General features: G+C 44.8%; 1 protein-coding gene across 3 annotated transcripts in view; it reads right to left on the bottom strand.

The window, feature by feature from the left end:
- LOC139567716 (rab11 family-interacting protein 4A-like) overlaps nt 1-13,135 on the bottom strand; it is an 87,892-nt gene that overhangs the window by 20,494 nt on the left and 54,263 nt on the right. For all 3 annotated transcript variants that reach the window (XM_071389148.1, XM_071389149.1, XM_071389151.1), the window contains 2 exons: nt 626-867; nt 148-333 (listed from right to left, as the gene is read on the bottom strand). In XM_071389148.1, coding sequence (XP_071245249.1) covers nt 148-333; nt 626-867 — 428 coding nt within the window. The remainder of the gene's footprint in view (nt 1-147; nt 334-625; nt 868-13,135) is intronic.

Genomic DNA, 13,135 nt, shown 5'->3' with positions numbered 1-13,135 from the left:
CTGTCTCATATCATTTGACACAGTTTTGGTCATGTATACGTTTGTATTTCTCATTGCATATGGTGTTCCCCAATTCTGTGTGGATGTTGTAATGATACTCTATGTAATAGTGTGTCTGTGTATTAGTGTGTCAGGGTCTCCTCTTACCTGGAGGGTACAGAGGAGCCAAGGTCAGAGTAGCCGTTGGTGCGCGTCTCGTCCTCGGGGCAGGGGCTGCTGGGAGTGTAGTCCACGTCCTCTCCCTCTCCGTAGTCCTCAAACTGCTCCTCGTTCAGAGAGGCAGAGGAACGCGTCGACAGGTCAGAGGTCACCGATGGGTTTAGCTGACTGCACCTGCAAAAACAGGAAGTAGACTTTCAGGAAGGAACATTCAATAAGTTTAAAGTGTCGTAGTGAAAAAAGACAAATTGTACATTCATTTTTCAATAATAAGGGTGACTATTCAGATTCTGACAGTACAGATATTTTAATAAGATTGCAAATGATATATTTCACATGAGGTAGATGAGTTAGATGTACATTAACAAGTCTAATCTCTACAGTTATTTTTATAAAGAGAGTTCACTTATAAAGACACCATATGTTCAACACCACACAAAGAATAACAACTAAAAGAGGCACTCACTTGTCTCCAGGAAAGAAAAGTCCCCCCAGTCCATCCTCCTTGTCTCCTCCGCTCCTCCCCCCTTCAGAGACATCTGATCCTGGGTTGCTCTCCACAGCACTGTCCATGTCTAACTCTGCCCTCTCTCTGCCCTCCACCTCTCCTTCCTCCTCTCCCTCTGGGAATAGATGGCACCCAGGCTCTGGGTTAAGGGACACCCGCGTGCACGTGATGACCGGATGTGCAAGGGCTTTGTCAACACGCTGTAGAGCGAGAGAGAGAGATTTGATTTATTAGGATCCCCATTAGCTGACGACAATGGCGACAGCTAGTCTTACTGGGGTCTGAAACATAACGAAAAACACATTACAGACAAAATATTTTAACATTTACATACAGAGAGGGAGTGAGGTAAGCAGGGGATGTACACACACACACACACACACACACACACACACACACACACACACACACACACACACACACACACACACACACACACACACACACACACACACACACACACACACACACACACACACATTTTTGTGCAGTCAACAGAACTACAGGACTATGCAAATAGTACTCTCAGACCTTCAGTCAAAATATTGATAGTGTCTAACACTGATAGACATGTTTTTAGGGTTTTTAGGGTTACATGTTGGTTGTGAACATTGAGCTCAAACCTGAAATCCAAGTGCTAGAACTAGTGCTCAAAATTAGGTCTTAACTCATACAAGGTGTTAAGTAAAACACTAAAGGGATTTAAATCAGGCTTGTGGATTCCTTCATTGTGGGAAGACTCTGGGGGTCACAGAAGGTCATGGAGGGTATTGAGTTGGGGTCAAAGGTCATGAGACTGGTCATTCAGTTTCACTCTAACAGCTCTAATCCAGTCTAATGGTAATAAAGTAAAGAACAACCGATAACCGATAATCAGCCGAGACGATATATCGGACCAATATTGGCCTTTTCTAGTCTATCGACTATCGGCCCTTCTCTATCGGCTTGGCCAATAGTCCCTTCTACATAGCAAAGCTGCTGCTATGCTAGCCACCACTCACTGCCTGAGCCACGAGCACTGCACAATGCAGAGGAATGTCTAGCTGGGAAAGTCAGCAGCAGCAAACTAGCTCATTCTCCAACAGAAAGGTGCAGTATTGATAAATTGATAAATTGACACAGTGACCAAAATCAAACTCCTGTTGCAAATATTAGTTTAGTTAATTCACTAATAATAAGGCTTGTGTCGACGTGCCCCGACATGCATGCAATAAGCTAAGTAGATAGCTATGTGACCTTTTAGCAAATATTACGATAACTAACCATTTCATCTGTGGTGTTATCTAGCTAGCTATATGCTAGCTAGCTGGCTATATAAGCAAGGTGCTAAGATATCAGATAGGAGCTAATAGCCAACGTAGCAAGCTAACGTTAGCTGGTTATCATTTTGAACATGCACCCTTTTCAGCAACGAGCCAATATCTGACTTGCGGAGTAAAGTTAGCTATTTACAGGTGTGCTGATCTGACCAGCCGTAATAGAATCAGTAAATTGACAGTTGATAGTTGGGTTAAATGATTGTCGTAATAGGGAAAGAAATAAGTGTTTTAAAATGCCTAAATAAAGGTTGGCAATAGGTTTAGCTACCTAAGAATATTCCTGCATATTTAATGTTTATGGACCAAGAAAGCTATAGATCATCACGTGTTTGTGCGTTCTCACGTCTCAAACTATTGGCAGATTTGAGTCATTCAGACAGAACGTGCTTGGTCATTTCATCTTTTTTCCTACCCTCGCTATCCTTGTTAGATATTATGCACATTTATGGCTTGGCAGCAAACGTCATCGCCATTGAGCTAGTTCTCATAGTAGCAGTAAACATCACCAAGTGATATGAGCGATGGAGAGAGATGTAAGGACATGTGAAAGGGAGCGGAGTTACAGCCTTGCTCTACCCAATCGTAGCTGTAGGATAAAGTTACAAACAGCCCATTTGTTGACAGATAGCTGAACTAGCCAACTGAGTTGTTTTGAATTTCGTCCAGGCAGTTAAGAGATGCTTACTGACAGATAGTAGAAAAAAATCCAGATCACGGAAAATGACAAAATATGCTAGTTTGATAAGCATCCATGATCACAAATCATGACGTTAAATTGGACCCATTTGCATTGAATAGATGTTCTTTTATATTCTCAAACTAACAGCAGTGTCTACATGATGTCCTTCCATACAGGCGTGACATGCTGGAGTGATGCTTCTATGCAAATGTTGTTGATCAGTAGGCTGATTGGCCCAGCATCGTCCAGATTTGGCCGGGGTAGGCCGTCATTGTAAATAAGATTTTGTTCTTAACTGACTTGCCTAGTTAAATAAAGGTTGAATTCAAAATATAAAAAAACTCAGGGCTGGATGCCAAAAGTACTCTTCCTAACATCACTAGAACTCTGTTGGAGCCTGTCTGCCTCCCAGAACACACACATAAATACACACACACGTACACAGTCACTACCTGGAAAGCATACACACACATCTTTGTGCAGGCTACAGGACAACGCAAATAGTACTCTCAGCCTTATTAACATCACCAGTCAACACATTGATAGCATTAAACACTGACAGATACATTCTTAGGCTTTCAGTAAAGTTCAAAACATGTTGGTTGAACAGTGATCAGTGAACAGTGAGCACAAACCTAAAATGCAAGTGCTAGAACAAGTGCTCAAATGTGGTCTTAACTCAAACAAGGTCGTAAGTGAAACACTAAAGGAATTTCAATTAGGCTAGTGGAACCCGTCACTGTGAGAAGACCCAAGAGGTCACAGAGGGTATTGAGGTTATTGAGGTGGGGGGGGGGGGGGGTCAAAGGTTAAAGGTCACGAGACACTTGTCATTAATTCAGTGTCGCGCCAACAGCTCTAATCTAGTCTAATGCTAATAGAGGAACCTTACTTTATCTCTACATACCGGAGAAGTAGGAGAGAGGGAGAGAGAGAGATGGAGATGAGAAAGAGGGAGGTAGAGAGGCCAGCCCAATTACACACAGGTACATCCCACACAGAGCATTAGACAGCTTTAGAGGATTCTCTCTCTCTCTCTCTCTCTCTCTCTCTCTCTCTCTCTCTCTCTCTCTCTCTCTCTCTCTCTCTCTCTCTCTCTCTCTCTCTCTCTCTCTCTCTCTCTCTCTCTCTCTCTCTCTCTCTCTCTCTCTCTCTCTCTCTCTCTCTCTCTCTCTCTCTCTCTCAACCTGTATGCAAACACACACACACACACACTGTCTGTAGGATTAAGCGACAGCAGCAGGGAACCTGAGGCAGGGAGGGCCAGGGACAATACAAGGAGAAAGAGCCTGTTTAGTATTCCATAGAGGACCAGGAGGGGGTCTTCACATCTCCATGCCCCAAGGAATGCCACCCAGCATGGGGTAGAGGCAATAAACTAGGCCCCATCGCACCTCTCGGGATGGAAATATTAGACTGCAAGAAAAAAGTAGCAGTAGTGAAGAGTGTAAATTCCTTACAGGAAACGCACAAAGAAAAACACACAGTAGGAAGACTTGGTAGGATTTTAGGTGAATGGTGTTGATTAACCCGACTTGACACCTGTTGCTGAAGAACTATTTGGGCGTGAGGAAGCCGTTTTGCATAGCCAGTGTGTACAGCATAGGATCTTGCCTGCTGTGTTTGGTGCTGTATGGTGGGCATGGCTAAGAATGGTTAAAGTTGAAGTTGAGCAACTTCCAAAGGTCTTCTCCCTCAAGACATGAGACTCAGATAGGGCTATTACATACAGATGAGCCTCCAATCCGTCTGAATTAAAGCTCAGTTGAGGGCAGACAGACAAACAAGCAAAATTAACACACACACCCCTTCTGCGCACACACACACACACACACACACACACACACACACACACACACACACACACACACACACACACACACACACACACACACACACACACACACACACACACACACACACACACACACACAGCCAGACCGCCAGGCAGCGTCACCCCAGCCCTGGTAGTCCAGTACAATAGAGACTGGGACAGTTTGGTCAGGGTGGGTGAATGCCTTTATGCCAGTAAGCAGTTGGTAGCTTAGGTCAGAAGAGACAGGGTAGAGAAGGATGGGGTAGTAGTTTGTTTTGGATGGGGTTCAGCTGGCACTCCTCCAGTCACTCCTGAGCTGTTCTGACAACAGTGGGAACAGGGTGATCAACGGGAGGAGTGTGTGTGTGTGTGTGTGTGTGTGTGTGTGTGTGTGTGTGTGTGTGTGTGTGTGTGTGTGTGTGTGTGTGTGTGTGTGTGTGTGTGTGTGTGTGTGGCAGTGTGTGTGGCAGTGTGTGTGGCAGTGTGTGTGGCAGTGTGTGTATGGAGACCGGCTTCTTTACCGGATCCTTGCACAACAAACTACTCCTAAAAAGCCTGCCGGCCATAACAGCTGAATACCTAGGCTACCACAGGCTAACACATCACTGTGTTCCCAAAAGTGTACCAGGATGCTCTCAGAGCCATATATACAGTCTGTGGAGGTTGCCAAATGACCTCACAGCAGCCAGTGGGTGTTACCTGAATGCCAGAGGGAGTTGCACTCTTCTTTAATGATGCCATGTTAGTATCACCACCTCCCAGGATATGCCCATTCTTGCTCTTCTCTAATATTGATAGCTCTAGATCACTTACTGGAGTTCTCTGTCTCTCTCTAACTCTCTCTCTCTATAACTCTCCCTCTCGCTCTCACTCTCTCTGGTTTCCCATTCAAGATCAAGTGAGAGATGGGAAGCCACCAACAACCTGAGAGACCAAAACCCAGGGGCTCTGGCCTGGTTTCCTGATATCCAGGCCAACACCCATTCCTCTCCCTCTCTCTCCTCCTCTTCCGCTTCCACACATCCCAGGTGATTTAGTGGAAGAAGGCTTTTCTATTGCCAAAGAGTCGTCGGTATGCCATCAGACTGTTAGTGTGTGTGTGTGTGTGTGTGTGTGTGTGTGTGTGTGTGTGTGTGTGTGTGTGTGTGTGTGTGTGTGTGTGTGTGTGTGTGTGCGCGCGCGCGCATATATCTGACTCGTTTCAGGAAACTAGGCGTATGTTGCGGGTCACTACTTCACAGGAGAGCCATTAAAATGTCAACTTTCGCCATGTAGCACATGTCTGTCTATTTGAGCTGGTCAGTATGTGTAGGTAATCCTGTCTAACACAGCTTTAAAAATATATATATATATCACTTAGTAGAACTGCATAAGTTTTGCTCTCCGCTTTCTGGAGGATCGAGTTTTGAAATCAGTGGAAATAGAGTATGATAGCTAAGGAGATGGAGAAAACACCTGTCTCTGGATTACATCTTCAAAATAAGGGCATCCGTGACAGGGAGAGGTGTCCATCCATGATGTATACGGGTAAGATAGTCTAACTAGCTACATTTTCAGATATTACATGTTTCTAATTTTGACAGAATGTCATTTTAATTTCAAGCTAAAGTGTACTGTTAACTAGCTAGCTAACGTTAGCTGGCTGCCTCGCTAGCTAACGTTACGCGTATGATCTTATTATTCATATCTCAGAGCCATTTGCTTTGCTAGTTATATCCTAATGTTAGCTAGCTAACATTGAACCTCGTTGGTTAGCTACCTGCAGATTCATGCGGGGTAGTAAAGTCATGAGTTGGGATTATGGTTAATTGTTTACCTAGCTAGCTAGCTACATGTCTAACAAAAGACTATGCAAGTAACCATTTAAATAGAATGTCACTGTGACAACTGTTGATAGATGTAGCTGCAAATTTCGCGCTGCTACCTACTCCGATTTCAGAGCACTCTCATCTGAGTGTGCCAGAACGCAGAATAACTGACGAATTTACGAAAGCTCAACACCTGTTGAATATTGCCGTGTCAGTAAACGTTGGCAAAAAAGCGTAAATTGTTGCCAGCAGCACAGTTGCTGTCACCAACGCTCTGGATTACATAAAAACAGCCTAACCAGCTCTACTAGGGAGAGTAAAATGGTCAATGAGCTGTTCTAGAGATGGGTGGGGCTAAACCTTAAGAGGGTGTGAATGATGCTGAATGTGTGTAGACAAAGAAGAGCTCTCCAATAGGTACCAAAACATTTTCTCAAAAGTGAGAAACAAGTCCCATTGTTCCACAAACACAGTGTATGATAAACCATTTTGTAGCTCTGTGTCTCTGCTGTTATCCATTGTAAACACCTACATTTAATTTTGCTCCATAAGACCGAAGGCGGTCGGTCACATATGTGAACTCGGGTGTGTTCATGTTAAAGACTGTACTCAGCCCTTTACCCCATCCTTGTGTTTATGATGCCAGATATTCTCCCATCTCTCCAGTCTCCCATCTCTCCTCTCCTCTATCCCATCTCTCCTCTCTCCATTCTCTCCTCTCTCTCATCTCTACTCTCATCTCTTCCATCTCTTATCTCCCATCTCTCCTCTCTCACATCTCTCCTTTCCTCTTTCCCATCTCTACTCTCCTCTCTCTCTCATCTCTCCTCACACCCTCAGTCATCGGCCGACCCAGCCTGCCGGACGTCTTTATTAGGCTCATCATGGCCTGCTCACTCAGTGGAGAGAGAAAAGCCCAGCAGTAAAAGCACTGTTGTTGATGCTCTGCTACACACAGTAGAGTAGAGCGGCTCCAGCTCTGGGCGATGCAATGCTGTTTTTGTGTCTAAAGACTAAAGAGAGGATGATTCAGAAGGACGCATCTCAATAGTCTAAGCTGTCTTCCTGTCCTCGTCTCCATCTACACTACAGACATGGAAGCAATTATATTTCAAGGGATGCATCTCAGTAGTCTAAGATGTCTTCCTCTCCTCATCCCCTTTTCTTTATCTACACTAATATAAAAACACTAGAGGCTCCTACAGACGTGGGATTGTGTGTCACAGGGACAATAGGTACTAAAGTGAGGTCAGTGTCAGTTGCTGTCATATTGCAAGTAGAGGAGAATGAGAGTTACTGAGAGATGATTGCCAGGTGGGTGATAGCACTGCACAAAAAGAGAGAATGAGAAATGGCTCCACATCGGTGGTGCAAGCACTGAGTTACAATATAAAGTGCTTTGGACAGCAGAGAAGCGCTAGATACAGTCATACCAAATCATTACTATTAAACAGAATATGCTCCTGCAGACACTGGGTTTGTGTGCTGCAGTCTGATAGAGAGAGAGAGAGCGAGAGAGCAGCACGGATCTCTGAGAGGAGGATCAGTAGAGCCATCTATTATTCACATCCAGCGCAGCAGAGAGGAGAGGACGTGAGAGAGGGAAAAGACAGGGAGAGAGAAAGGAAGAGGAGGGAAAGAAAGGAACTGCTCCTCCCCTCCAGTCACACACCCACTGAGGGAGAACAGAGTGGAGAGATCACAGAGCTGGACAGAGAGGGATGAGAGAAAGAGGGAGAGAGCGGGAGGGAGAGTCAGAGAGAAGGGGGGAGAAACTGAGATAGAGGCATGAGGCTTGACACCAGCTTCACCAGCCATGGGATTGATTTAGACAATGAACAGAAACTTCGAGGGAGGGAGGAAGGGGAAATGGGGTGTCAGTCTAATGACTGTGGGATGTTTAACCTACACTGTGTGGTAATATGGTGTGTCATACCATAGTTCTTAGTTAAAGCTGTGGGTGGTATCGGACATGTTGAAACGCAAAACAAAAAACATACATCACTAATTTGTTATGGCTTCCGGTTTGAACAATAAAGTTACTGGACAGACACACTTGCTGGAGCACCTTAACAACAATTTCCACTAAGCAACAAGCATCTACAGTGCATGTACAAGGTGTGTTTGTGATATTCAACAGTATATCTCTAAAACATACGGAATCCTTCTCAACTAATTTAATTATTCGTTTATTATTAGTTCCTGTACTAATATCAGTTCATCAGTTACCCGAGAGCATTAGCATCCACATATTCTTAGCTGGACCCAGAGTCAAATTGTACTCATGCAAATACTTCTATGCTATTTCCAACATGTTGTCACACAAACCTCCAGAATTTTAGTTTGGTCGAGTCAGCAAGTTGACGTTAGTGGGAAAAATACATTTACATTTTAAAGCACCATCTTTTCAGAGTATGGCGAGATAACATGAATATATTAATACACATATGGAATGAATCTAGACTAGATTCATATTGCTCAAACAGACTTGGGAAGATGTAGCGACTACATTCGTGGCCAAAAGTTTTGAGAATGACACAAGTATTAATTTTCACAAAGTCTGCTGCCTCAGTTTGTATGATGGCAATTTGCATATACTCCAGAATGTTATGAAGTGATCAGATGAATTGCAATTAATTGCAAAGTCCCTCTTTGCCATGCAAATTAACTGAATCCCCCCCAAAAAATTCCACTGCATTTCAGCCCTGCCACAAAAGGACCAGCTGACATCATGTCAGTGATTATCACGTTAACACAGGTGTGAGTGTTGACGAGGACAAGGCTGGAGATCACTCTGTCATGCTGATTGAGTTCAAAAACAGACTGGAAGCTTCAAAAGGAGGTTGGTACTTGGAATCATTGTTCTTCCTCTTTCATCCATTGGACTGCTGAGGACTGGGGTAAAGTCATTTTCTCTGATGAGTCCCCTCTCCGATTGTTTGGGGCATCTGGAAAAAAGCTTGTCCGGAGAAGACAAGGTGAGCGCTACCATCAGTCCTGTGTCATGCCAACAGTAAAGCATCCCGAGACCATTCATGTGTGGGGTTGCTTCTCAGCCAAGGGAGTGGGCTCACTCACAATTTTGCCTAAGAACACAGCCATGAATAAAGAATGGTACCAACACATCCTCCGAAAGCAACTTCTCCCAACCATCCAGGAACAGTTTGGTGACGAACAATGCCTTTTACAGCATGATGGAGCACCTTGCCATAAGGCAAAAGTGATAACTAAGTGGCTCGGGGAACAAAACATCGATATTTTGGGTCCATGGTCAGGAAACTCCCCAGACCTTAATCCCATTGAGAACTTGTGGTCAATCCTCAAGAGGCGGGTGGACAAACAAAAACCCACAAATTCTGACAAACTCCAAGCATCGATTATGGAAGAATGGGCTGCCATCAGTCAGGATGTGGCCCAGAAGTTAATTGACAGCATGCCAGTGCGGATTGCAGAGGTCTTGAAAAAGAAGGGTCAACACTGCAAATATTGACTATTTGCATCAACTTCATGTACTGTAATTGTCAATAAAAGCCTTTGACACTTATGAAATGGTTGTAATTATACTTCAGTATTCCATAGTAACATCTGACAAATATATCTAAAGACACTGAAGCACCAAACTTTGTGAAAATGTATATTTGTGTCATTCTTAAAACTTTTGGCCACGACTGTACTTTCACACATTATATCCCACTTGGCCCACACAATGAAATTATGTTGAACCAATGTGGAGAAAGAAAGAAATAGAGAGAGAAGGGGGAAAAACCGAGATAGAGTGGGAGGATGAAAGATGAAAAATGACTATTGAGGCATTAGGCTTGACACCAGCTTCACCAACCATGGGAATGACTAAGACTCATGATTCCCTCAGTTCCATCTGGCAAACAGAAACTTAGAGGGAGGGAGGGGAATCTGGAGACAAGTTTCCTGACGTGTTGACGTTCCTCTTACTACAGTATGACTACGGTGTAATTGTAATAACTATAGAGTACTGTGTAATATGGATGCCATACTAGCTCTTGGGTAATGTTTGGTGTGTGGTATTGTACATGGTGATACGCAAAAAGACAAAACATTCATCATACATTTGTTATGGGTTCTAGTTCGAACAATAAAGGTTGCTAGGGATAGTCTAAGTTGCTGGAGCACATTATACAGAATTGAGAGCATCCTGTCGGGCTGTATCACTGCCTGGTACGGCAACTACACCGCCCGCAACCGCAGTGCTCTCCAGAGGGTGGTGCAGTATGCCCAGCCTGCCCTCAAGGACACCTACAGCACCCGATGTCACAGGAAGGCCAAAAAGATAATCAAGGACATCAACCACCCGAGTTCACCCCGGTGTCATCCAGAAGGTGAGGTCAGTACAGGTGCATCAAAGCTGGGACCAAGAGACTGAAAAACAGCTTCTATCTCAAGGCCATCAGACTGTTAAATAGCCATCACTAGCCGGCTACCACCTGGTAATTCAACCCTGCACCTTAGAGGCTGCTGCCCTATGTACATAGACATGGAATCACTGGCCACTTTAAAAATGGAACACTAGTTACTTTAATAATGTTTACATGCCTCCCGGGTGGCGCAGTGGTCTAGGGCACTGCATTGCAGTGCTACCTGCGCCACCAGAGTCTCTGGGTTCGCGCCCAGGCTCTGTCGCAGCCGGCCGCGACCGGGAGGTCCGTGGGGCGACGCACAATTGGGCTAGCGTCGTCCGGGTTAGGGAGGGTTTGGCCGGTAGGGATATTCTTGTCTCATCGCGCTCCAGCGACTCCTGTGGCGGGCCGGGCGCAGTGCACGCTAACCAAGGGGGCCAGGTGCACAGTGTTTCCTCCGACACATTGGTGCGGCTGGCTTCCGGGTTGGAGGCGCGCTGTGTTAAAGAAGCAGTGCGGCTGGTTGGGTTGTGCTTCGGAGGACGCGTGGCTTTCGACCTTCGTCTCTCCCGAGCCCGTACGGGAGTTGTAGCGATGACACAAGATAGTAATTACTAGCGATTGGATACCACGAAAATTGGGGAGAAAAGGGGATTATTATTTTATTTATTTTTTAATTCAAAAAATTCAAAAAAATGTTTACATACTGGTTTACTAATTTCATACTGTATGTAGATTGCATTCAGAAATATTTAGACCCCTTGACTTTTTTACACATTTTGTTACTTTACAGCCTTATTCGAAAATGTATTAAATAAAAAATTATCCTCATCAATCTAAACACAATACCCATACTGACAAAGCGAAAACAGGTTTTTAGAAATGTTAGCAAATGTATTAAAAGTAAAAAAACAGAAATACCTTATTTACATAAATATTCAGACCCTTTGCTATGAGACTCAAAATTGAGTTCAGTTGCATCTTGTTTCCATTGATCATCCTTGAGATGTTTCTACAACTTGATTGTGGAGTCCACCTGTGGTAAATTCAATTGATTGGACATGATTTGGGAAGACACACCTGTCTATATAATGTCCCACAGTTGACAGTGAATGTCAGAGCAAAAACCAAGCCATGAGGTCGAAGGAATTGTCCGTAGATCTCTGAGACAGGTTTGTGTCGGGGCACAGATCTGGGGAAGGGTACCAAAAATGTCTGCAGCATTGAAGGTCCCCAAGAACACAGTGGCCTCCATCATTCTTTAATGGAAGAAGTTTGGAACCACCAAGACTATTCCTAGAGCTGGCCACCCGGCCAAACTGAGCAATCCGGGGAGAAGGGCCTTGGTCAGGGAGGTGACCAAGAACCCGATGGTTACTCTGACAGAGCTCCAGAGTTTCTCTGTGGAGATGGGAGAACCTTCCAGAAGGACAACCATCTCTGCAGCACTCTACCAGTCAGGCCTTTATGGTAGAGTGGTCAGACAGAAGCCACTCCTCAGTAAAAAGCACATGACAGCTCGCTTGGAGTTTGCCAAAAGGCACCTAAAGGACTCTCAGACCATGACAAACAAGATTCTCTGGTTTGATGAAACCAAGATTGAACTCTTTGGCCTGAATGCGAAGCGTCACGTCTGGAGGAAACCTGGCACCATCCTTTCGGTGAAGCATGGTGGTGGCAGCATCATGCTGTGGGGATGTTTTTCAGCGGCACGGACTGGGAGAATAGTCAGGATCGAGGGAAAGATGAACGGAGCAAAGTACAGAGAGTTCCTTGATAAAAACTTGCTCCAGAGCGCTCAGGACCTCAGACTGGGGCGAAGGTTCACCTTCCATCAGGACAATGACCCTAAGCACACAGCCAAGACAACGCAGGAGTGGCTTCAGGACAAGTCTATGAATGTCCTTGAGTGGTCCAGCCAGAGCCCAGACTTGAACCCGATCGAACATCTCTGGAGAGACCTGAAAATAGCTGTGCAGCGACGCTCCCCATCCAATCTAACAGACCTTGAGAGGATCTGCAGAGAAGAATGGGAGAAACTCCCCAAATACAGATGTGTGTCACGTTGGTATAAAGGATCGGAAGACAGGCGCAGGAATGCGTAATCGTTTTAAAAAAAATTCTCTACCCAAATTACAGCGTGCCATGTAAAGGCGCAGGGATGAAGACCAAACAAACACGTATACAAAACATAGGGTTGAAACCCAAACAAAAGAGCGAGGAGTACCTCGAATAAATACACGGGACGAGACCCGAAAACACAAGCGCACAATGATACAACACGGGACGAGACCTGTAATCATCTATGCACAATACAAGTGGCATGAAATCCAAAACGACAAGGTACAGGTACTCACACGACCAACAGACATTGGAACAATAATCGACAGCCCAATGGTGAAACAAAGGGCACATTTATACAAATCAGTGAGGAATTGGAACCAGGTGTGCGTAATGACACAGTTCAGTGCCC

This window comes from Salvelinus alpinus, chromosome 2 (genome assembly GCF_045679555.1).
Source record: "Salvelinus alpinus chromosome 2, SLU_Salpinus.1, whole genome shotgun sequence".
Taxonomy (NCBI): domain Eukaryota; kingdom Metazoa; phylum Chordata; class Actinopteri; order Salmoniformes; family Salmonidae; genus Salvelinus; species Salvelinus alpinus.
Note: the sequence above shows the minus strand (reverse complement) of the source record. Positions and strands in the feature narration are given on the sequence as shown.